The sequence below is a fragment of the Varanus komodoensis genome, unplaced genomic scaffold (genome assembly GCF_004798865.1).
Source record: "Varanus komodoensis strain SLA01 unplaced genomic scaffold, ASM479886v1 scaffold61, whole genome shotgun sequence".
In the NCBI taxonomy this organism is placed as follows: Eukaryota; Metazoa; Chordata; class Lepidosauria; order Squamata; family Varanidae; genus Varanus; species Varanus komodoensis.
The window spans coordinates 2,810,353-2,836,717 of record NW_025336236.1 but is presented as its reverse complement, the minus strand read 5'-3'; the positions used below and the strand labels follow the sequence as shown (position 1 = coordinate 2,836,717).

Sequence of the window (26,365 nt, the reverse complement as noted above, 5' to 3'; positions counted from 1 at the left end):
GGATTGCACTTTAAATATCAAAATAATTGAATGATTTAAATATTTCTGAATGTGTGTTACATTTACACTTTCTGTTTTTGTGTGTTTCTTTTGTGATATAGGGTGTCAAACAAACAAACAAACAAAGGGCTCCTAGTGCTAACAATCAACAATCATTGGAATAGAGTCATTATTTCTTTTTTTGGGAAGAAAAGAGCATTCAGGCTGTGGGAAAACACAAGAAGGCTAGAGATGGAAAACAATATCATATGCACCTCTTGTAAAACTCCATATTTATATGGAGAATAATTGCAGAACGATAGCTTTTTGTAAGCAGTCATATTCTACCAGCATTGAAAATGTTTAGTATCATCCAGCTAAAATATAAGCACTTCTTAGTTCCACTGATTTCATTGGGAGGCCTATACAAATGTATGAAATTGGTTAGACTTACATGGGCTTAACTTTGGCAGGATCATGCTCTGTATTTTTGGAATATTGACAGCAAAACATAGAAAAATTAAAAGGACAGAGACATTAACTCAGTGTTTGTTCCTGACGTTCAGTTCCTATACAAAGACATACTTTTGCTTGCTGTACATACTAAACAAAAAGTTCAAAATGTGATGCTTTTGCATATCACTAAGGCCTGATAACACACATAGTGCACTTAGTCCCTGTTGATTTATGGTAGAATCAAGGCTAAGCCCAGTAACATATGAAGTTGTAATCTCTTAAGCTAATGTCTTAATAAGGTGATTCTGTTAAAGCTATGACTTCATACCACTTAATGTGTCCAAATAGTCCTGGAATAACCCCATAAGAATTCAGTGAAATAAGAAAGGTATTCCAGAGTGACTGCAACCTAAAATTGACTTCTCTGCCATACAGCCTTATTTGCTCTTTGCATACACATAATGTTAATAAGTTGGAAATATATATTCCATTCATGTTTTATATACTTAAAAGTAATTATTGCCAGTGCTTCTACTTCAGTACTGTTTGAGGGATGTTCCCCGCACCAACAGCTTTTAATATATCACATTGAGCTTTACTTCTAACTAGGGTTAGGCAAAGTTTATATCAAATCCAGCACATCAAATAAAACTCATTTATTGCTTCAGCTGAGATTTCAAAAGCAAACAGTTATGCTTTAGGAAAACATTTGTAATGTGTCTATAAGTAAAAAGTAGATTTCTATATAGCTCTAATATGCATTGATAGATAGCAGGGTATATTTCAATTTAATTCTGTATATTCTGCAACATAGGGAACATTCAGACGAAGGGAACTCATTGACCCAGTTTGCATGATCACCGCTGCCCACCATGGTTTGTTTAAGACACTTGTTGGGCAGGTTGTGCATATTCAGGTGTATCTGCATTTATTGTATCATCTGAACCTGGAAACCATGTGTTATGTGAGAGTTAAACATGGTTTGTTGCTGGATTACATGAGCAAGTTTTGGATCTTTTATAATCCAGAATCTCTGGGTTCAAATGATATGACAAGTCAGACCCACAACTTAAATATTCAGTATGTCTTTGAGCACACACTGCAGTCCAGCCATGGTGAGCTGTTTGTGCAAACTGGCCTATAATTTACTAGTGTAGAGGTGGAAGTTTTGGATTCTCTCCTATAATCTGAAAAATATTATGCTAAATCTGATCTATACACTGGACTAATTTACAATCAAATTCATTATACTTTTTGATAAATAATCTTATAAATATTTAGAAGAGCCTGCTCATGTTACATCTCAAGCATGGAAGATGGCTCAGGTGTTAAGATTATGACAATTCCAGACACATCTATTTTCCTTTGCTTTGTTTGTTTATTTATTTATTTAAACCATTTTTATGCCGCCCCATTCGCAAAAAGCCTTGGGGCGGCCTACATGGGAATAAGGTACATTAGTTTATTTTAAAATACAGTGTCTTGACTCTTCTTGTTCTTCATTAAAATGATATTAAAATCCATCCCTTTCCCTGTTTGCTAAACCTGCATATTGTTTTTTAAGGAGGGGGATTGAAATGACACTTGCACACACACAATGTTCCTTTCTAGGGTGTGCACTGTATGGAAATGACATGTAAGCTGACTGGGAAGAAAGGAAACTCACTTCAACATACTAAATGCAAGAATCTGGCACAGTGAAGGTACCTTCAGTTTGGCTTAGTGTCTGGAGTGCAGAGGACAATTGGCCTGACAGGGGGAGTCTGGCTCAAGCTGGGAACACGTGCATGGGGTGACCTTCTCTAGTCAACATGTCAGCTGAGATTAGACTTTCTTCAAGTGTTCTCTTGTTAACTCAGCTTTTTCTCCAGTGAAGTTTGTCTTTCAAATGCTTGCTATTAAAGTCACAACTCAGATCTGGAGTAACTCAGAATACTCTCTTTCTAAACACTGTAACTCCCATCCATTCTTGTTTAATGCTGTGATTTGACTCTTTTCCACTCAGAGCAATGGGATTTTCATAGAAGTGAATGTGTAGCACAGGGCTGTAAATTCTTTGAAGGCATTTAAAATGCAGGAGTTAATGTAGTTTGTGCTTCCTTGTCAGTCATAACCTATTTATTTGCTGAGATCTCCAGGCAAGTTTGAGTCCTTTTAAACAGAACTTTTTTGTGGGTTCATGTGTTGATTATTGTAGGTCAGAAAACCAGCTATCCACTATCTATTATGGAAAATATATTAAATTTAACCTTTAAATAACTGTGAAAGACTGTGGGTCAGGTCCATAACTCAGGTGTGAGCAGGCCATCGAGTCACAATCTTCCCTATTAGGGTGAGATGTCTCATTTTTATGTTTAAATTATAGCAATTATTTCTAAATTCGCATCCATACTTTGGCTTGTACCCATTGTTAGTACTACCTAGACACAAATTCCAGTTATGGAATATGCTTTCCAGAGAGGTTCAGCTGGTGCTGACACTTTATTCTTTTCGGCGCCAGGCCAAAACCTTTTTATTTTCCCAACATTTTAAGGTTTAAACTGTTGTTTTAATTGGGGCTTTATATGAAATGATTCTGTGCTTCACTTTATTTTATTGTAAGACTGTCCTGAGACTCTTGGTAGTAGGATGGTAGAGAAGCTATAAACAAACAAACAAACAAACAAACAAACAAGCCCATTCATTTCAAGCAGCCTAATCTAAGTAGGATTAACTTTGAATATAACCCGCTCGCCACCTCTCAGCCAGTGTCCTGTGAGTCAAGAAGGATGTTAGGAGTAGTGCCAGCAGTGGAACCAGCCTCCTTCTTGGGGCAATTGCTAAAGAGAAGACACCTAGGGAAGGAAATGCCCCTGGGAAGAGGTTGCTGACATTATGCATTCTTGGTTCTCCATCCAGCCCAGGATAACCAAGTCCCAGGATGCCTGATGATGAAAGGGGGAGGGGGGTATAAGGAAGGCATTGAAGTTGTGATGGCAGCACAAACATTGATGGACATGAAGGAAAATAGCGGAGGCTGGGAAGCTACAGCGACTAAGCTTCAGGGCAGACTGGGAACCAGCATACCTGCTGCTTGGGGAAAGAAAGTGGGGATCATTTCTACCCTATCCAAATCCCACACCCTTGGATGAGTAGAGCCAGGACAGACCCCTCCTGGTTGCCCATCTCAACTCGCCTGGGGAAGCATGAGTCAGGGCAGTAGGCTGGAAAGCCCAGAAAGATGGGGGCTGGCATCAAAGGACTCAGAAACGGCCAAAAATAAGCTGTCAGAGAGACAAGGAAACAACCTGGGCAGTTGATTTGCTAATTCTCCAAGGGAAACTAGCAGCAAGGATTGTTTGCTGTAGAGGAGAAAATCCATACCATGACAGAATTGGGGTGGCTTTCATTACGTTGGGGCAATGATGCCCTCTTTCCTTTGTAAGGTGTGCCTGAACTGTTAAAGCCTGTAACTCTTGAGTCCTCAATAAATGCACTTCCAGTCTTCCTGCCAGTCTGGTCCTGCTGATGGAGGCTATGGAGCAGGGAGGGTTTGACAGTCCTCTCTGTCTTGACCCAGTGGCAAATCCATATAAATTATCACGCACAAATTTCATGCAGACTTGTACCCTTGTACCCAAGCCAGAACTTTCCTTGGAAGCAAAAATGACAAAACGGAAGCTATTGTATTTCAGGTATATCATGAAAAGGCAAGGTTCACTGGAGATAGATCAGTTTTGATTCTGTAAGGGATGCCACAGCGTTGTGATTGCAATAGCTGAGCAGAGCTATCAAAGACAGTATACTTTGGAGGGCATTCCTTCATAGACTTGCCATAAGCTAGACACAACTTGGCAGCAGAGAAGAACAATAACCCTTGTCTGCTCTCTTTATTTGTGAAGGATATCCTCTTTCTGGTGATTTTTGAGTGGCCACTCTGCTTGTGATTTAGCTATGCATTGTTTTCACTGGGGTTCAGCATTCTCTGTTAATCCCACCCAGAAAATTAACTTCTATTTTGGGGAGCTGAAAGAGTTCAAAAAGATGTTCCTTAGCTTCTGAATAAAACAACAGAAGCTACATACTATTCTTATGGGTTCATTGATTACTTTTAATATTCTGGTTGTACAAAGCTATTTTAGCTGCCATAATGCACGTAGTTTGTGCCAGTACTCCAGAAATTTAAATGGAAATTTATGTTTTAGATGTGGGATGGCACTTTTGTGGGATGGCACTCTGTTTTGCCCCTGCTTATAAGAATTTTTAGAAAATACAGTAATTTCCCTATCACTTCATATGTGTTATTTTCATCATTCCTATTACTGTATGAAGTAAACCAGCATTATCTCCCTATTATAGCTGTGGGGCTTAGAAAAAACTCTTTCCTAAAGCCACCTGGTGAGCTCATAGCTTAGTCAAAGTTGAACCACAGACCTCAAGAGTCTTTTTAACCACTATGCTACACTTGCAGAAAAGTCAAGGTTAATTCACCTGTACAGTTACAAGCTGTGACAGCAGTGTATGGCATATCCAATAAAATCTCTGCAACCATGATTAAAACTTCAGTTATCAATCATATGCTAACCGAAACCAATAGAAAAATATACCTATGTTTGGAATATGCATCAAAAGAAAACTTGGAAGTAAGAAATGCAAAATGCTCCCTCATGAATGTGGTTTTTATCCCTTTCGCATGAAGAAGAAACTGCTTTATCAGAACGAAACAAGCATTTCAAATGTCAGACTGCACTAAATCCTTGAACTGAAAAGAATGCAATTTCTAAGAATTGCAAAATATGAATGAATGTTTCAGAACTTGGAAATGCAGCATGTAATAGTTGCAGCAGGCAACATATATAACATTCATTATATAATCCACAGGACACAAAACATGTGGTAGTCTGGAAATTTTATTGTCAGGCACTACAAGGACATATGAGATTGTATAGCCTATCCAGGATCCTATTCTTCAAATATTTGTAAATGCTACTGTCTTTTTAGACCAATTAGTTTATGTTTCAGGTCATAGACATGGAACCGCAGCTGCCCAAATCTCAGGAGAAAACCCCAACTTTAGAATTCTCTTCTTTATCTCCCTCCTCTGGATTGACAGAAAAAATCTGAGAACAGTAAGTCGATATAGCTATCAGGAGCTGCAGAAAAATGCAGACAAAGCCACCATTTCAGGGCAGTTATCCAAGGCTTGCATTCAACTGATTGAATACCCACTTCAGATAGATAGCTGCCATCCCCTTACAGGGAGGTAACTTCAGAATCTTCCCAAGAAATTAGATCAAACTCTTTCAACTGGAGAGTTAAACCCAAAGAGTCAAACAAGAATGCAAAATTTTAAGGTGGGCCAAAGTCTTAGTTTGATAAACTTGTAAGTAGAAACTGAACACATGGGAAAGAAACACATTGAGAAGATCTGTTGGCAAAGATCACCTGAAGTAAATGCCTGATAATGTTGTTCAGACTAGGAGCAAGTGTTCTGCATTTGTACACCTAGATGTCCTATCTGGGAGATTTGTTCTTTGTTGGCATTTAAAGTCAATTTATATCCCTTTTGGGTTTTGGTGAATTCTTGGTGAATCTTGAATTTACTATAGTTGATGATCAAATTGTTCTTAGAGCTAGAAGTCTCAAAAGCAGCTAATGAACAGTTTAGACTTGTTGTAGACAATGAAAGCAATACAGCATTGTCAGCACACTATAATAGGGGAATTTTAACTATAGATAATTTAGGGGAATGACACTTAACCACATAAAGACTTGGAAACTGAATATTTAGAAATAGTTTTTTAAAAAGTAAGGAGGAAGCAAAGTTCTGCCCTAACACCCCTAGTTATGGAAGCTGGGCTTGAGGCTTGTCCCAGATGCCTGTATCATATCTGGCCAGGACATATGTCCCTTGATTGTATAAGCTTCTAATAGAGAATACTAGGTATTGGTGTTACTTGGACCATAGTAATTTCTGTGGGGCCTGATCCAAAGCTGACTTAATGTCAACAAAAGCAGAAAAAAGCTTTCCACCAGAGACTGAAGTATGTTTCTCTGCCAAATGACCAAGTACACAGCAGTGATCAAGGGCTGGAAAACTCACTTCTGAGGAAAGGCTGCAATAGTTGAGACTGTTTACCTTCAGAAAAGATTAGTAAGGTGAGAAGAGATAGTGGGATACAGAGTTATTCCTGCTGTAGAGAAAGTGGATAGGGAGATATTTTTTCCCCATAATACTAGAACCTGAAACTGACTGGTGGAAAATACAGGAAGGAAAAAAGGGGACGCACTTCACATGGCAAAGCATTCAACTCCGGGATTCACTTATAGTGATGGCCACCAGTTAGATGGTTTTAGAAGGGTATTGGTCAAGTTCATGGAGGTTAGAACTATTCATGGCAACTGATCCTGAAGGCTATATGTTACCTCCAGTATAACAGGGAGTATGCCTGTGTCTACCAGTTGCTGGGGGACTTAGGTAGAAGAGTCCTTTTACATTCATATTATACTTGTGGGATCCTTGGACAACTGTTTGCCCACTGGGTGAACAGAATACAGAACTGGATAGACAGTTGTTCTGATCCAGTACGTCTTTTCTTCTGTTGTTGATTCTGTGAAGTCATGCAGCCTACTCATCCCCTATAATGTTATTATCTTCTACTCAGGATAAGATCTTGTCTTTTAGGAAGCCTGCATAAATTTGTTGAATAACTGAAATAAGACCAATGGGACAAAAAGTTGTTAGCTTTTCCCTAGCTTCTTCTTTTGAAGACAGGAACTGTAATTGCTTTGCACAAGATACCAGAGACGTTTCCAATTAACCTTACCTCCTAGTTGTTCTTGGTTTAGTGTATCCAACTTAGTTGGAGGATTGACACTGAGCCAATGGGAATGACTGTAAATGTCCCAAAAATGAAAAATCAATACAAATCTCTATATCACCAGGGGTATGTATGTTAAAAATATTTTTCCTGTTTACTGTTTTCTTCCAAATCTTTTCCCCCACCTAGAGATCACTCAGGAATGTTTTAAGGCTTCTGTTAAATTATTATTGGATGGGCAATAATTTTATTCCAAAAGCATGAGCCATGGATAAAGAATGATAGTTATCCTTGTGCTACCAAGGATCTTCCCTATGGACTAAATTTTTGTGAATTGCTATTTGTGTTTTTTTATTGTCACTGATATAAAAATTGGTGCAACATGAGAGATAGGAATATTATTTTTTCACTATTGATATAACATATTAAGCATGTTAAATGTACTGTAAGATATATCCCATTCATAAACAGGCAGCCATGTTATCTCATTGTGCAGTAGAGAAATTAAGGCTGATTTGCCCAGTATCTTCAATGAGCTCATGGTTGACTGTACAGCTTCAGCCCGGCTTTGCCATGTACAGCACATGGCAGCACCTTGTATGGTGAAGAACACTGAATTAGGTGTTAATCACACAATCTTTTAAACCCATAGTACTGCAGTTTCATTCCATACGTGCTTTAGCTATGCTGCTAAACGCTGCATCATTCATGCCTGAATTTGGAATACCAGTGTGAATGATGTTACTGAATTGGCATAGCATTTCAGCAGCCCAGTTCAGCAATTATATGATCAAACCAGCTTTTGGCAGAACAGTTGGACGTCCATATCTGATGTCCATATGAACTTATGGACGTTCATATCTGACAGAGGCTGAAAACTATTTCAGCTTGTTTCTGGATCAGCACTGATTTTTCCTTTTGCACAGATATTGTCTACATTTTCACTGTATCTTGGCTTTGGCATACACAACTAGATAGCCTTGTTTTTTTATCAGCTCTCCTTACTTATTAATCTAGATGTATTAATTAATATGACTAATAAAGTTTTACATAAAATGTCATATTGCAAAGTTACACTCAGAATTCATTGTTAACTTTTTAACATAATGAAATAACATTGTGTTATTAGTTTTATAGTTCAGACAACTCAGCAGACTGCCTTGGAAATCCATTCAATTGATTAACATTAAATCAACAACTAGAGCTTCTTTCTGTCTTCCTCTAGCAGGATTAATGGATTTGGGCATGATTGGGACATCTAGGAGTGAAAGCTCTTGCTGGGAAAGCTAGGAAGCCTGACTAATTCCCAGCAGTGCTGACTTCATAAACTTTTATTTCATGCTTTAAAGTTTGATGGAAGATTAAAGGTAATGACCTCATGTTGATATTTTTGACTATGACATACAAAAATACCTGTATCAACACTACAATGCAAAATCTACCTCTTTAACCATTCAAGCAATATCAGAGAGACAGACAACATAGTTCATATTTTAATTTCATTTAAATTATTTAAAATAGTTTATATTTTAATAAGGGAAATAAACTGTTGATAAATTTCTTGTAACAAGATAATTACCTTGAAACATGACTACAAATCTTCAACAGCAAAGCAAACTATTAAGTTTTCTCCTTTTCAAATTGCTTTAGAATCAGTATTCAGGAAACCAAACAGAAAAGGAAAAACATGGAAAAAATATTTTCAGCCTGTCTGACAAGACTACATAAAAAGCTTGTGATCAAAGGGTCTTAAGTACATGTTACTGGTGTGACAAACAACATTTTTGTCCTTTTATTAGATTTATTTTTCTTCTGAAAACTGCGGTGACCAGTGTATAGATTGTGAAAGAAGGCTGGCAGAGTTGTATTCTTTGATTCCTAATTAACACCTTCAGTCTCAAAGAAGAACTAAAAGAAATACCATAAAATGTTGCAGCTGCATTGTTATTCCGCTTGGTTGGTTTGTTAAAAGTCGTCTGGGCATTGGCAGCTGCAATAAAGGGAAAGCTCAATGAATGTTTTGTATTGTGCCCACTGAAGTGAAAGAAGGCAACCATTTTATTTTCAAATGGGCAGCTGCATAGTGTGGTTAAATGGATCTAAATATAAGATCTACTGTTAATGTATAGTAATTGACAATAAATAAAAGAGCAGCATAACCAACATGTATCTATTATGTCTATGGCACACAGATTTTTAGGAAAATCTTCCATGAGGAAACTTTTGCAAAATTTAGTGAACAGGAAAAGTCGTGAATGAAACATGTTAACAAGGAAAGTATGATAGAAATGAATCTAAACTGAGCTAACAAAATTGTGCTTTAATGGACATTTTATTCTTGGTAGGTGAAAGACACTTTCTGTTTTTAATACTGTGACTGCTTCTGTCACCCATTTTATTAAAAGTGACTTCTTTTTGTTCCTCAACAAGATAATCTGACATGTTATTTTCATTCTTTATTTTGGATTAAAAAACATAGCAATGAAATAAACAAAATACACAAACTCTGGTCAGATAGAGAAATGCAGTTAGGGAAATATGGAAATCTAGATGTTTCATCAAGGGGTTCCTCGTTCTTTTTGTGCACAATGACTGAACTAAAGAACTTCAGTGACTGTGTAAGAACTATTGTTCCAGCCAGAGCACTTGTTAGCAACAGAGTCCAGACTGGCCGTGGGAAATACCTACATATTTGACATAGTCCCTATTTTGGAGAGAAAGGGGGTGGAATAGAAAGTATGGACATTTTTCTGCTGCATTCTAATTGGCCATGATCTGCCTAATTTGCTTTACTCAAGAAGATAAATTAATTTTCCTATTGTCTGGATAAAAGTAATTAGCAAGCCAATACTTTCATGTTTTTGAAAAGGGCATAGAGGGAGAGCAGAAATTGTAATGGTGGGAGCAAAGAACAATGTTTTAGTTCTTCAGGGAGCATTGTTAGTTGAAAATAGGATGCTGACATAGGGAAGGCCCTGTATACATTATGCAACTTAAAAAAAGTTTCTGTGCAGAAATTCATTATCATCTGCTTTTGCAAGTTCAGTTGAAAAGAATCCTCTTCAGAATCTAAAATTTTGTTCTCTTTTTCTAAATTCATTTCAGAGATGTTATTAAATTTTGCCAGTTATCAATGATTGGGTTGTGGTGCATGTACTTTTTATTTTACAAACACACTCATTGTATCATATTGTATTTTACAAACATGCTCATTGTATCATTGTATTGATATTATATCCATACGCTCTGTAATTAAATAAGAAAATGTAGAAATATATTTATTATTTTATAATCTTAGCCAGACTGACTCCATTTTGATTTTTATGTTTCCATTTGCTGCTACTGCTATTCAACTACATTGAACTTTATAGTCTTGGGTTGTCACTTAATTTTATGTTCTTAAAGGTTAGGCCTTCCTGGGTTAACATATGAAGGCAAAAGGAAAAGACTCCCAGAATCCTGGGAGAAATACTTGTTCCTCATTAGCCCTATCAGATTTCTTCCTTTATTTCCTGCTGCCCCTTAATTGTAGTCCCATTAACCTCCTTCCAGTTCCCAAGAAACTGCTTCATTGCTGCTTCATTTTATCTTTTTACCTTTACCCACTGCTTCATTTTACTTTTTTTTGCCTCTCCTCTTATTTCATTCATTTGACCATTTCATTTGTGTTTGAGAAAGAGGGTACCCTTACTCTTTTTTAATCTGTGTAACCCCTTGCTGAGTGCCAAGAAAGAGATGGGTGCTGAACTTGGTTCACTACACAATCAACTGAAATCAGTATGGGGTAGCATAGACAACATCTCTCCCTACTTAACTTTAAGGAATTGCTCTAGCTGTCTAGCTGCAATTGCCCTTTGCAGCTATCGCTCCAAATGGAACCATGTGCCTATAATGAATCCCTGTGCCTAGCCATAGGAATGTACAAAGATACACATCATCCAACACTTTCCCGCCAAAGCTTCTGACAGCCTGGGAATTCTGGCAGGTGCAGAATTCAATTGCACCTTTCAATTGCACCTTTCAATTGCACCGTAGTTGGTAGCACCCCAAGCTATCACAAGTTCTTTCTCTCAAAGACCCACAGTGGACAGGAAATGTACCCAAATATTATGAGAGAATAGCAGTTTGCTCTCATTTCCGAAGGCGGAAAGCAGATAGCTCCGTTTCTCTCACCCCAACTGTCTTTTCTTGCCCTGACAGTTTTTTCTGAGGAAGCCCTTTTCTCCTTGCTATTTTTTTCCTTTCTGTGATCCAGAAGGATCAACACAAAACATCTCTGTGTGGGTGTGCCTGATATTTCCAACTGATCCTCTTTCAGAAGATTCGCACATAAAACTCCCAAAGTGCTCTTTAAGCTTTACTCAAAATCAGATTAGGGATTTGTTGGGAGTGCTTTTTAAAAGGAAAACGTTACTAGGTACACGTAGCATTTATCACTGATTTCTGCTCTCTAAAAGCTCTTATACAAAAATGGCCTTTGATCTAACAGCAACCTTCAGTGATGCTGTGGTGAAATTTTCCCTTATCTCTGCATTGTCACTCAGTACCATAAAGAAAACTGTTCCAGGATGCCTGTGCACTGAAGCAGCCAGTTCCCCTCATCCAGCCTGAACACACAGAATTATTGTAACTACTTTATTTGCTTATTTGAAATATTTTGGTCTACCCTTCAACAAAACAAGGAGGCCTGCAGGAAAATAATGAAACACAAATGTAGCATTGGAGTAAATGAATGTAGAGAACAGTAGCATAACATTTGAGGAGAGAAAGAACCCAACCATGTGGAAAGTCATGTCATGCTGGACAAATAAAAATGCCTTTAAGTGGCATCAAAACGATAACACCAATCGGATGGTGAGTGTAGTGTTCAGGCAGGTGATCCTTAATTCATCCAGGTTCCAAGCTATTCAAAGCATCTAGGTGGAAATCAGAGCATAGACTTTTGCTTGGAAATGGACTAGCAGCCAGAAGTGCATTCATTGTTGTTTGTGATTCCCTGGCCCAGTATCCTGATCCAGATATCACATTTCCCTCAGCTGATTGTGTTATACTGGCCCAAATTCTTCCTGGCAGTAATCTGGCAGCCCACAGTCAAGGCTTCCAAGTACAGATTCTGACATTTAGATGTGATTTTCTCTAAGGGATTTTCTGTATTTTTGATGATTTATCATTCTTCCTTGCCCCTACTTTATTCAATTCATTTCTATTAAAACACTGCCAGATAAGCAACAGTACAAAGCTGTCTTTCTCTGAAATTTAACTAAAATGTTGTCTGTTCCACACACAAAGCCAGCTACGTAGATAAAATGGAGGAATCTCAAAGCACAAATGATTCAGTGATATAGGAAGGAGGAATTTGTTAGGCACTGAAGTACATTTTGGGACAAACCTAGAGGGATGGGCTCTACATGAACCAAAGTGGAACCAGACTGCTGACACTAAAAAAGGTGCTATTCAGAAATTACCTAGAATGAGGAGTGAGCTAAAGGAATCTTAGGAGTGCTCAAAGCAAATGTCAGTCCAGTTGTGGCATCTAAAGGAAAGAGAAACTTCATATTAAGGATAATTATGAATGGTCTTGAAGATAAAACTTCCAGTGTTATACTGAGAGCCAGTATGGTTTAATGGTTAAGAGTGCAGGGCTAGGACTCAGGCAATCTGGGTTCTAGTCCCCACTCAGCCATGGGGCTAATTGGGTGATTTTGGGCCAGTCGCAGCCTTTTAGCCCAACTTACCTCACAGGGTTGTTGTGAGCATAAGACTGAGAGGAAGAGAAGAATTATGCAAACTGCCTTGCATTCCAGGATATAAATATAATTAATAAATAACTACTGCTCTTAAACAACTCTATTATGTGATTGCACTTAGAAAGGGATATTGTACAGTTTCACAAAGTACAGAAATGGGAAACTAAAATAATCATTTGCTTAGAGGAAGTCCTCTAACAGGAAAAGTTAGAGCAGCTGAGATTGTTAAGCTTAGAAAACCAGGGAATAAGAAAGAAGTGATAGAAGTGTACAGAATATGTACAGTGTGGAGAAAGTGGGGGCAATATATTTCTCTCCCATAATACTGGAATCCAGTGGGTGTTTGGTTGCAGTCAGATCACATAAAAGGAAGTACTACTTTATACTGCACATGATTAAACTATGGAATTCACTTCTACGAGATGTTGTGATGGGCACCAATTTGAACAGCTTCATATGCTCATATCCTACTTATGAGGACAGCTGGTTGGCCACTGTGCGGATGGAATGCTGTTCTAGATGGACCATTGGTCTGATCCAGCCTGGCTCTTGCGTTCTTAAGATAATAGCAGAAATGCTTGGCCTGACTGGATGTTTTTATGAAGGTCACCTGATGAATTGAGGCAAACAGTGGCGAGAAAACCTGAAGTTCTTGATCTTACTTGACAAATTGAATGTTCATAAATTGAGAGACAGTGTGGCATAGTGGTTAGGAGCATGGGACTGGGACTCAGGCGATCTGGGTTCTAGTCCCCGCTCGGCCATGGAGCCAACTGGGTGACTTTGGGCCAGTCACAGACTCTCAGCCCAACCTACCTCACAGGGTTGTTGTTGTGGGGATAAGATGGAGGAGGAGAATGATGTAAGCTGCCTTGAGCCCTTTGAGGAAAAAGGCAGGATATAAATCGAAAAATAAATAAATAATCATGCCTGGGTGGTTTTCATCCTAGAGTTCTTAAATATGGTATTATCTTCTAACAAAAATATGCCCATAAAATTAGCCTCTGTCCCAGAGGGCTGGAAAATGACTAATAATCAATGTTTAAAGGTAGATCTGAGGGATCTGGGGAATACAGATGAGTTAACTTAGCATCTGCAAGGTAAGCTGATTGAAAGCGTGATTAAAGATAAAACTAGCAAGCATATTTTGAAAAACAATCAATGTGGCTTCCAGAAAGTTAAGTCCAATCTCACTAACATTTTAGAGTTTTCTGAGAGTGCCAATAAGCACATGGACAGGAAATAATGATCTGGTAAATCCTAAGTACTCAGTCACACAAATGGCTTTCGACAAAGACCATTACCAAATTTCTGAGTAAAATGAGCAATCATGGAACAAGAACCCAGGTATTCTTATGAATAAATAACTGGTTAGTGAACAGAAAGCATAGAGTAGGAATAAAATGTAGATTCTCCCAGTGTACAGATAGAAACATGGGATCCCAGAAGAATCTGTATTAGCACGATGCTTTTCAATTTGTTCACAAATAATCTAGAATTAGCAATGAGGTAGGCAAGCTTGTTGATGACAGTGAACTGTTCAGAGTGGTTAAAACAAAAAGGCATTGTGAGGAGCTCCAAAAGGATCTTCTCAGACTGGGCAAGTAAAACCAAAATGGCAAATTTTGTGAAGTGATGCAGGTTGGAATGAAAAAACTCAACTGCATGTATACACTGATGGGATTTGAGCTGGCAGTTACTGATCAAGAAAGTGACCTTGCAGTTATAATGAATGGCTTGATGAAAATATCGACCCATTGTGCAGCTCGTGTGAAAAAGACAAATTCCATCTTTGCCATAATTAGCAAAGTTATAAAAAATAAAACCATCAAGATCATACTCCCCATATACAACACTATGATGTGACTGCACTTGGAATAATGTGTATGTTTTGGATACTGCACTGAAAAATGGGTATTGTCAAGTTGGAAAAAAATGCAGAAAGGGGCAACTAAAATGACCAAAGGGCTTGAGCAACTTCCTGGTGAGAAGAGGTTATGACAGATAGGACTATTTGCCATAGAAATGATATACTAGAAAAAGTAAAGAGATGTACAAAATTATATATGGTGTGGAGAAATACTAGAAATATCTCTTTCTTATAATGCTAGAATCCCAGGTAATCCCATGAAGCAGATTAATGAAATATTCAGGACGAAATGAAAAGAAGGACTTCTTCAGACAGAGTATAGTTTATGGAAGAGAGGACCATCGGTGGCTGCTGGTCTGGATGGCCATATGCCACCTCCAGTAGCAGAGACAGGATGCCTATAGACACCAGTGGCTGGGGCTTGGACCAGAGGAGGCGCTGGTACTCACATCCTGCTTGTCAGATCCTTTGGGCAACCCATTTGCCACCGTGTGAACAGAACGCTGGACTAGATGGACCCTTGCTCTGATCCAGCAGGGGGCTTCTCGTGTTCTTATAGTTTAACCATGCAGTCCATTTCATCACATCTTGAAGAAGGTACTACATGGTTAAACTATAAGAACACAAGAAATTGTCATTTGACTTGCTGTCAAGAGCAGCTCTCCCTGCTCCCATTTGTTTTCTCTCTCCAGCAGATTTAGATGATATTTTAGAAACAGTCTTTTTATTAGAGCTTAGCACAGTGGTGGCAAACGAGATCTCCTGGCATGATTTTGATGGTTGGAGTGTGTTTAGAATGGGCAGAAATGTTGAGGTGTACAGAAAAAGCTACTCAAGGAAGGCTTTTTCAAAATCCTCTTTTCCATGGAACTTTCGCCCTATATTAGGGTTAGGAGTGTGCACTAGTGTAGGGCTAGGGCAGTGATGGTGAACCTATGGCACATGTGCCACAGCGGGCACACAATGCCCCCTCTGTCGGAACACGAGCCAAGTCACCCCAGCATCGCCCCAGCAGCCGAGCATCAGATAACAGCACACATGGGGCCATGTGCATGCTTGGAAAGAAGTAGCGGCGCTAGGCAATGACATCACAAGCCACGACTCATTAGCCGCGACTCGTCCGAGTCTTCGCATGGCCAGTCAGTGTGCTGCCAAGGATATATATATTTGCTTGGACTGACTGTGAGTTGTTTTTATCTAAACTAAAACCTCAGTTTTCAGGTTTTATTGTAGTGTTGGCACTTTGCAATAAATAAGTGGGTTTTGGGTTGCTGTTTGGGCACTTGGTCCCTAAAGGTTCGCCCTCACTGGCTTAGCAGAGTATAAAGCAGCATAAATCAAAGTAATGCTATCTTTGAGATGTAGGAGAAGCATCTGAAACAACCCTTCCTTCCCTCCCTTTCACAAAACATTCTGAGTCCACCCCTCAGGGTGGCTTCTGCTACTTGAGGTCTAGATGGCGAGAATGCTGGACACTTTGTAATTGGTTGGTTCATTTTGCCAGTCATCCCTGCTCCCCACCCTGAGTCAAGGCATTCTGTTTCTATTGCCTCCCCATGCAGTTCTGTCTTCCTCTTTTCCCAAGCTGAGCTGGTTTTCACATTCAGCCTGAGTGCCTTCACTTGGTAACCTTGCAACTGCATCTGCCTGTCTGCCTCTCCTCAGAATCAGCTGAATCTAACTGAGAAGACAATAACATGTTAGAGCCATGGGCCCTGTTTACATATTATATCAGTTTGGATGGCTTTAAAGGGTATCAGACAAATTTGTAAAGGATGATGCTTTCAAAGGCTGCTAGCCCTGATGGCTTTATGGTACCTCCCGCATCTGAGGTAGTAGGCCTGTCTACACCAGTAGATGGAAAACATGGGTGAGGGTGTGCCATTACAGTCATGCCCTGCATTTGGCCTTCCAGTGAGCAGCTAGTCGGCCAGTATGAACAGAATCTATGGATCCATGTTTGCATACATTTAAATGTGAAAATGAAATTCTGATTCCCCACCCCATCATTTGGAAAAATTGTAATAAACCATAGTTATTTCTGTATGTAACATCCTAAACATTTCCAAAATCAGTTTAGCTTGCAGCATCCATTAGAAGGTCATGGTTTGTAATGATTTATTTTTTACAAGTATGCTTTCTGAATCATTATTATTATTATTATTATTATTATTATTAAAACATTTCTATGCCGCCCCTTGTTAGCTGGTGGTATAAATCTTGAGATCTTACTCTAATGACTTTTGGCCAGTGTGATGCTGATAGCGTGGAGGAGTGGTAGCCCTAACGCTAACCCTAACCCTAGCTTTATAGAAACTCATTTTCTTAAGGAACAACAGAAAGGAAAAAATATACTGAAATGATGTTTGCAGAGTTCCTGTACCTGCATCAAATGTAACATCTAAGATGTTAAAGTTCACCTCAGAACAATGATAGAAATGACAAGGCAATCCAACTGACCTTTTATCAGCAGCATTCTTGAATTAAAAGAAGCATACCCTTCATTTAAAAAATAGCTACATAATTGTGTAATTGTCAGTTTAATGTTCTTGAATTGAAACTGATTATACATAACTGATGATACATAATAAAAATAACAAGCCATGACAAATAGGCAAATAGATTTCTATAATTCACTAATTCACTAAAGAATGTCTCTACCAAGCCTTTGTGGCAAATGTCTTGTTTGCAAGACAAATGTAGAGTTGAAATAACAAGCCATGAATGCCACTGGTGAAATGGCTATGTACACAAGGTGAATGCTGAAGTTTTTCCTTCTGAATGGACCCTTTAATCTAGGCATTATCTAAACTCTGAAAAAGCCCTCAGTGGCCTTACATACAGATTACTGGGGGAAGCTGAGACCCAGAGCTGAGCTATTTGAGGAAAAAGTTTTAAAGATTTACTGATGGTTGACAAATGCCATTTAAGTTTCAAAGCCATCAATAACCTATTGAAAAGAACTCAAGGGAAACCCTCCTACTATAGAAAGACAACTCTGAAAGATCTCAGTGGTAGCTCCTTCTCCCATCCACCCATTCCCTCCATATCCTTCACTAACTCCCATTAGTATTGGGACCCCTGAAACACGTGGCCTTGGAAAAGAGGGTGGGAAGGCCCCTTTTGGAGACATTTGTATATAACTGAGTGGCACAATCCTCTATTGTTCTGTCATGAGAACTGAATAGAACTGTTGCTGGAAAAGTCTCTGGGATCATGGTCAGCCTTTCAATACTCATTCTGCTAATAGTTTTTTAATGTGGGACTGGGGTGTGGTAGAATAAAATTTGCCAAGAATTTGGTGAATCTGAAATATTGACCCTAACCTTTACCCTAATCATTTATGTTTCAACTTTCTAAAAAACAAAACAAAAACCCCTTGGCAGATTCCAGTTATACGTATGTGTGTGGGTATGCCTTTTACAGATCAATTTCTTCAAATATATTCCATGCAAACAAGCTCTCAGAATGTGTTCTGTAACAGAAAGCAAAGCTCTAAAGAACATATACCAAAGCATAAATAGGCTAAACAATTTTGCCCTTACAAGTTTCCTTGATAACAGAAAATGTAGCAGACCTAGTGTGCTTTGGAAATATTGAGACAAGTCACGTGCTCATTTCTGGGATAAAATCCCAGTTCGATTGAATGGAGAAGGAATAGAGCAATTTAGTGAGAATAGGCTATCCAAGCAGCTACAGTATTTTGCAGCTATGATGAACAGTTTAAAGAGCAGTATGAGCATTACCATTTGATGATAACCGCAGACAATTTCTTCCGCAGTGGCATTACTTGTTAAACCTAGAAGGGCCAATGTGGTGTGTCAGAATGTAGGATAACAACTGGAGAGATGAATGGTGAAAAGCTGTCTCCAGCTTTAAGCATCAGGGTGAGGAAAAGGTTCGCCACTCTCTATCGGAAAGCCAGGGAAGTGCTTTCTCCTAATGTAGCCAAATGCTGCAGCTCACCACAAGGTTTTCTCTGTGGCTGCATGCACACACAGTAATGGCACTATTGTAGGGGCAGTGAGCAGTATGCTGTACCTGCTGCTGCACTTAACCGGGCTGATTTCTAATAAGATTTTCCTGAATGGAGCAGGACACTTTGTGACTTTCTTGTTTTTATCGTCCTTAACAGTCCCTGGGCTGTTGTCTCTAGAAGTCCTTTTGCCAGATGCCCTACCTTCTGAGGTTGAGACTGGAGTGTTTGCATTTCAAAATCTGGCTTTTTGCAGCATGTTCACACTGTTCCCCCCCTCTCCCTTCCTCCCAGTTCTAGGCAAGGATCTTTCCCCAGGCATTTAAATATTATTTGAATTGATGCTATTCCTCCTGCTGCTGTACTTTTTGTTGTAATTGATGATTTGTGCATTATTTTTAACATGCTTCTTCATTGTTTGTTAGTAATTATTCTTAAGTGCAGATAATGGAGAGTGGCATGTACAATATTTTTCAAATCAATAAAATCCTTTAACTAAACTTGGGGAGTGTTAACTTGTCCCTTCATAAAAGCTGCCACAAAAGAGTCAAACCATTCCACTGGAACATCAAACCTTGTTGATCCAGTAATACTGATCTTTCCATATTCCCTCCTTCTTTCCTCCACGTTTGCAGCATGTCCACTAAAACAAGAGACAAAAATCCTTTCTATTCTCCTATTATCATTGCTTAGCAATGGTGGTCTGGCAGTACAGCCTGTCCTTTCCAGATCTGACTACAGACTGGTTGTTGAGACTACTAGGTTGTGGCTGAAGAGTCCTCACTCATTATGGGAAGGGAAAATGGGAACGATGTTCCTGTGGAGCTAATTGACAGCCATAATGGGGAATTATGCTGTCTTATAGTACTCCCGGAATTAATGCTACTGCAGGCTACTACCGGCTATGCTTTTTTTATCCCTATGGAGAAGAATCATCATCCACATGATCTGAAAAGCCAGTAAAATAGCTACTACTCAAGAGTAAAATGGGAAAAATTGTATATAAAGCCAATTCTTCTTCCTTTACCACATCATGTTCTTTATATCTTGCAATACAAGAGCCTGATACACCTGACAGTTAAATTTGCTGGCTTTGATAATCTGTTGCTCTCCACATTGAATTCTTTGTATATGAGCTTGCAAAATATGAGCTTGTATATGAGCTTGCACTAATTTTATACATTTAAGTATGTGTCAGTCTTTCAGAGTATAAATATCGATAATTCATTGATATGGGGTCTGCCAGTTATTCCAGAAATCAGTCCCATTCAGAACATGCCCCTATTAAACTCCTCTATCAGAGTATGTAGAAAATACGTCATCATCCAAAAAGGTGTATCTTATGGTCGATTAATGTATAATTAATTTGATGGATTAGATTTCATTTGCTGCATTTTGTTCTTTTGCCAAAGAAAATCTTTTGTTGTTTTGCCAAAATAAGGGTGAAATAGTCAACTACTGAAGAGGAAGAATGGCATGATTAAATATCACAGCAAGAAGGAATTCAGTAACTATACTAGAATTGCTCAATAAATTAGCTTTTGAGGTGAATGCTAAACCACAGATATCCAGTTGAAAATGGATACGAAATATTAATAAGTCATTTACGTTTGTGTTTGTCCTAACTGTATATTGTCAATGAAATCTCTTCAAACTAGTACAAATGTATTTCTGGGTTTAAAAATGCAACTTTAGCCTCTGAAATGAAAAACCAACATGACAATAATTTAAAAGTGTAGAATAATAACATTCAGGTTACCTGTTTCCACAAATATTTCACACATGATGAAAAATGTTCTGTTGCGTCTATACTCAGCTTTCTTTACAACCTGATCTAGAACCTATGCCAGCTGAAGCAAAATATTTGGATTTAGTGCTGATTAACTTCCAACTTGCAGTCTGGAATGGTCCTATTCAAGGAGCTATCTAGCAAATTCTCTTTTCCAGGATACTCTATTCCATTTCCCTCCCCCCACCACATTTTCTGGTTTTTAGGTCTCTCGAACAGTCTGCATTCCATAGTCCTTGGGCATGCTAAGTCCCTTTTAGTCTGTCTGTTTGGGAGCAGGTGCGGGGAGGGGGTCTTCGTTCTGTTAAAGGTGTTTTGGGTGTTGAACCAAGCCCACTGATAATTTCTTCTTGTGCACATGTAGGGCTGCTCTGGCTATCTGAGGTCCACCACCTGGCAAAGCTCTACCAGAGCGCTTTGCAGCCCTCAGTGTCAGTTGAAACTCTCCCTGTGGAGATAGAGCCCTCATGGGCAACAGTCCTGGTGATGCTCTTTGTCCCCCACTTTCAAGGCAGTTGCTAGGCTAGAGCCATTGAAACCTTCCCCATCTTCAGAAAGCAAAAACAAAGACAGCAGCAACTCCAGCTGTCTCTCCTTCCCTTGCTGAAGCCAGCAAAAGCAAATAATCCCACACTGCATCTGGCATCCAGGTGAGGTGTTGCACTGGGGCAAATTTCTGACAGGATCCTTGAGACATGGAGAGGAATTAAAATACATATCAGGAGCACCAGTCGTGTCTGGTCAGACTGGCTTGTTTGCTACTGATGCTGCTGTTTATGGTGATGTCCGCTTCAAAAGAAAGTGATGTAGCGCTCTTGTTCTTGGCAAATATTGACTCTGGTGCTCTGAGAACTGACTTTAACCTTATGTCGTATTTTGAATGAGTTTTCCTACTTTGAATACTATTAACTGCTGTGCCCGTTCATATAAAATGCACTAGGAACACTATGATTCAATGGAAATGGTTTCCTACATAAATCAACTGAATGCATGGTGCGTGTGTAGAAGAAACTCTAAGATTTTTGTCCTGTTTGGGCAGGGACAATTTAGCCATGCTTTTGTTCAGCTTCTGTGTATTTTAATGGGGCCTTCCCAGTGAATTTTACCAAATAATTATGCCTGTTGTAGAATGGGAAAAGCACTGTAGCTTTGTGATGTGATTAAAGGGAATATGGTAGAAAATGAAGTCTGATTTCATTTAGAAAAAGCAGTGGTTTCCTGCACCAGGAACTACTGTGGAATCCCATCAGGAAGTGTGATACATAGCAGGATCACATTGCAACCTTGTTTAGTGTTTCATTTCACTTATTCAATGTAACTAGAGAATCTGCAAAGGGAACACATTAAAAATGAAGTGTTGGGTATATTTGATTTATGTGTATCCAAATATTTGTTTTTAACATACTGCAACTATAGCCTTGGACATAACTCCTAGACCTCTATTTTATATTCTGCAGCTAGCTAGAATGAATTACAGCTAACAATCTATCCCCCAACCCCAAATATAAGTAGATATTTAAATAGTGTTTTATCATGCTAAAGGGTGGTAACCTACCCTAGCAATAAGCCAGGGTGGGTGGCTTATTCCCTAAACAACGCATGGTGCTCTCAAAAGTGCGTCCAACGTGGTTGTCTTCACTCTTCAGTCTTCTTAGAGTTATCACTGGGGGCCCTTCTGTAGGACCAATTTGTCTGCTTCTCCCATGAGTGCAATTTCAAGCTCATTTTCACTTGCCATGTTTCTACCCCTCCTTTATTTATTTATTTTACAGAAAGCACAATCCCTGATTTAACAGCCGTTTTTTACAGGCTCAGTTTGACAGCCAGTGGCAACCCCCTCGAAGTGCCCAAGCTGTCAGAAGGCGAACTCCCAAGGGAAAACAAAGGATGTTTGTAGGGATGTGTGAGAAATCTGGTTTGGGAATGGGGATCCATTGGATTCCCTAAGCCTGGCTCCGTAGACTCTGGCTGGTTTCTCATAGTCATGAATCCAAAGTCCTGGCAAGTGTGCCGAGCATTCATGCAGATGCTACCATGAATCAAACCCACATAAACGTTGTGCAAGAAGCATCCGTCCTTCAAGCTTGCAAGCTGCATCCTTTATGTGCTGTGGAAGGAGGTTTCTGGTGGTGCAACCAGAATTTGCAGGCCTCCTTTTGGCTCATCGCACTTCCTAGGCAATGGTCAAGCATGGGAAGGAGTCCAATGAGCAGAAAAGGTTCAGACTCCAGGGAGGATCATTGAAACCATAAAACTTTTGATGGATCTTTGCTCAGGAAAAAGGAAAAGCAAGATTTACACATGCTTCGCAGCAAGATCCCTGCCAAAAAAGCATTCACTACACTCTCAGAACCCCTTTCCACTGAAAATGGGGTGGGGTGCACTTTTGCACTCTTCTGAGCAGGTAGAATCTACAGCATGCACAGGATACTACTGACCTGGGGGGAAAGGAAAAAGTCGCAGATTTCACTGAACTCTGGGTATAAAACTTCCCATCCCTTTTCATGAGCAAAGATCTCTTGCAGCTTTGTCTTCCCTGACTGAGAAGAGAAAGTGAAGTAAAGCAAAGCCCTATTTGAAGGCGCTCAGGGTCAATGTTCAGGGTTGGCCTATATGACCCTTTGGCAGCAAGCACCATTTTCTCATCCACAGAATCACAGAGGCTAAGTAAATATTTTTTTAAAATAGCACAAAAATATGTCTACGTATTGTGGGCACTATTTAAAAGAAGTAGGTTGGCACCCAGTGTGAAGTAGTGGTTAAGAGCACTGGTCTGGTATAACTTAGGATCCCACGCTTTGTTTATTACAGCAACCAACCTAACCATATCTACTATTTTAACTTCTGCAGTAGTATATTGAAGCTGACCGAGAAAGATAGCTCAATAAGAATCAAAGTAGTGATAAATATTTGCACATTGCCTGGGGAAAGGCCATGCTAACACATGTCATATTTTCGTGTAAAGTCCCACATTTAAAACTCCTTACTTGTGGTGTTTTTTTTTTTTTTTTATTGGCTGGAGAAACGGGACTTGGTTTAGATCTAAAAATGTTTTTTAAGATTTCATAAATGGATCTGAATATGATTACAGAATGTTAAAAGATATGTAGTAAGGGGCTGACCCAATAGTTCTGATGTTTGTGAAGATTGATGTTTTTAGTACTGTTTTAAAAAATTAATAAAAAAAGTAACTGGAAAAAAATAAAACTCCTTACTTGTGGTTTTACAAAAGTCAAACTGCTTATTTTTACTTCTGTAGTAAACAACTCCAAGACTTCTACTTGATTCATTTGACATAGTAGGAAAACTGTTTGTGGTTGTTAATATGCTACTTTGAAATGAATAGATAAAAAATATAGATGCTTCAATTATAAATGCACTGTCTCCTTTTCCTTTACAGTGACCTCAGTATGAACAACATCTCTAAACTGCCCTCCAACTTCCTGCACAATCTCCGCTTCCTGGAAGAGCTGTACGTATTATTGTATCATTGACTGGCATAGTGCAGAACTAGGCACATTCCTGTGTTTGTCTCTCATACTTGCTCTGGGAATCACTTAACACAGCACAGAGAATCTGTGAGCTTTGACACTTTGGACACATACGGAAACACTTAGCTGAAAAAACCAATTGCCTGTGATTCTGGAAATAAACTTACTCTCCCCCACCCAAAAAAGTTACTATGAGCCTACAACTTCTCTAAGCAGAGACAGAGCCATACAAATTAATTTTTAAAGGGTTGTTTAAAGAGCTGAATTGCTATTTGGAAATAGTTAAGCAGCAGGATATTAAAGTTTGAATACTGGTTCATGTTTATTAAAATAGCAAGTAAAGTTATAATCAAAACCAAAACCTGCTGCCTGGTTCTTCCTATGTCAAGGACACTTGCATTCCCATGTCATAGTTCTAAGTCTCTTGTTGTAATCACTTTTAATTACTGTTTCCTTACTCTTTAGCTTTTAGCATCCCTCAAGGCTAAGCATGGAACACAGAACCCTGCATAGCTTAGTTTGCTCTATTTGGTGTATTCTGGTTTAAAGAAAAATGGATGCTGTAAAAATGAGTTAATCAAACACAGGATCAACAGTGGAATGTTGATTAAAAATGATTTGGCTAGCCAGAAGTTGAAAGCATTCAGCCATCACATGACAAAGTGACTTGAGTTAGAACTAGGAATTTGAAAATGCTTTCTCACTATTTACAGCAATAATAATGTAAGAAGTGAGTAACCACACATATTCTGGCAAAGTTCTGTACACAGTGCATAAACAGTCCTGCCCCACTTTGTAATGCCAAAACCTGTGATTTCTAACTAGTGACAAGCCACAAAACCTAATATATCTCTTACATATTTGTTTTACATAAACAAAATTATATTGCTTTAATGCACAAATTAAAGTTTCCCTTACTTACAGGAAGTATTCAAAAGTTATCTTTTTTAAGGTCTTCAGTTTGGGATTGTATTCCAAGTAGGAGACTTGATAATTAGGTACTGGGATGATCCTGCCCAACCACTCCAAACTCATTTTAATGTACTTCCTACCTAGAAAAGGGTCTAAACTTTCAGGGTATGCATAATGCCTGATCATTTGAGGATGTTGCAATGGGAACTTGGGCTATCAGCTGCTCTGAATACCAATACATTGTCCTATTCTGCAAAGTCTCGCCAGCCAGTCTCCAACAACTGCCCATAATTAGCCGAATAACATGAACTATAGAACCTGTGGCCACTTGATTGCTTCTTCAGCTCTGAAGGAGAAAGGCAGTCATGTTGCTGGAACGAGTTACAACATTGTTGAAAAAGACATATCCTGTTTCCTAAGACCAAAAAATTGGTCATTTCAAACAAAAGTAGAATGGGCAAAGCTCCAAGCAGTTTTTAGTGCACTACTATTACCGAACAACTTTACAGCAAGTGCCCTTAACAGAACAATGGGCAGATAAATTCACTTTGGGACAACTGGGCTGCTTTTCCCCTCCTTTTTCAACTGAATTTGAGAACTGGTTTCATATAACAACCATTTGGCAGAGCAAATGACAAAGCCACCTCAGACTTGGATTCTGACTTTGTTACAGGTGCAGAACAACAAAAATAAACATCATTCAATTTTTAAGAGGGTATGGTATGCAACTCTTGTGTACTTTTGGATTTATTCTTTTTGTTATCAACAGTTACAGAAAGTTTTCCATGACTGCATAATACTGCAGTAGAAAAAACACTGAAAAAGTAAAGGAAAGATTGTAGTTTTCAAAACAAAAATGCTGTTTTTTAAACAGTAGACATTCAACACAAACTAGCAATGCAAGAATAATATAATTTTCAAATTATATCCAAATATAAATAAGGCACATGAAAATGACTAGCAAGGAGCAGGTAAATGTTCACTGTTATGGATAGTAGAATCCTGCTATTAATTCCATGGATTGGGTTTGTACGACAGAACAACCAATTGTAATGGCAGCCACCATGGGTTGTTGCATTGTGGATAGATTCCCTCACACAATGACTTCTTCCTGAGCAAAAAGACTACAACCCACTGTAGATATAACTTGTCATGTCATCCAAACCCGACAGACTGACCTCACTGTGAGTACCAGGAGTCATCTGTTAAGTCACATTGCAAAACTCCTGCCATTCTTTCCAAGCTTGCCCATATGCCTGTTAGTGCCAGACACCTCCCAAGTACTGCCTGGCAACGGTGACCCATGTTTTGGTAACTTCCCGATTGGATTACTGCAACACACTCT

The 26,365-nt window shown here is 38.9% G+C and overlaps 1 protein-coding gene across 1 annotated transcript in view; it reads left to right on the top strand.

Annotated features, from left to right (window-relative positions):
• Positions 1 to 26,365, top strand: part of LGR5 (leucine rich repeat containing G protein-coupled receptor 5) — an 80,253-nt gene that overhangs the window by 7,980 nt on the left and 45,908 nt on the right. The window contains 1 exon segment of the mRNA XM_044449858.1: positions 24,018 to 24,089. Within this exon segment, the coding sequence (XP_044305793.1) occupies positions 24,018 to 24,089 (72 nt within the window).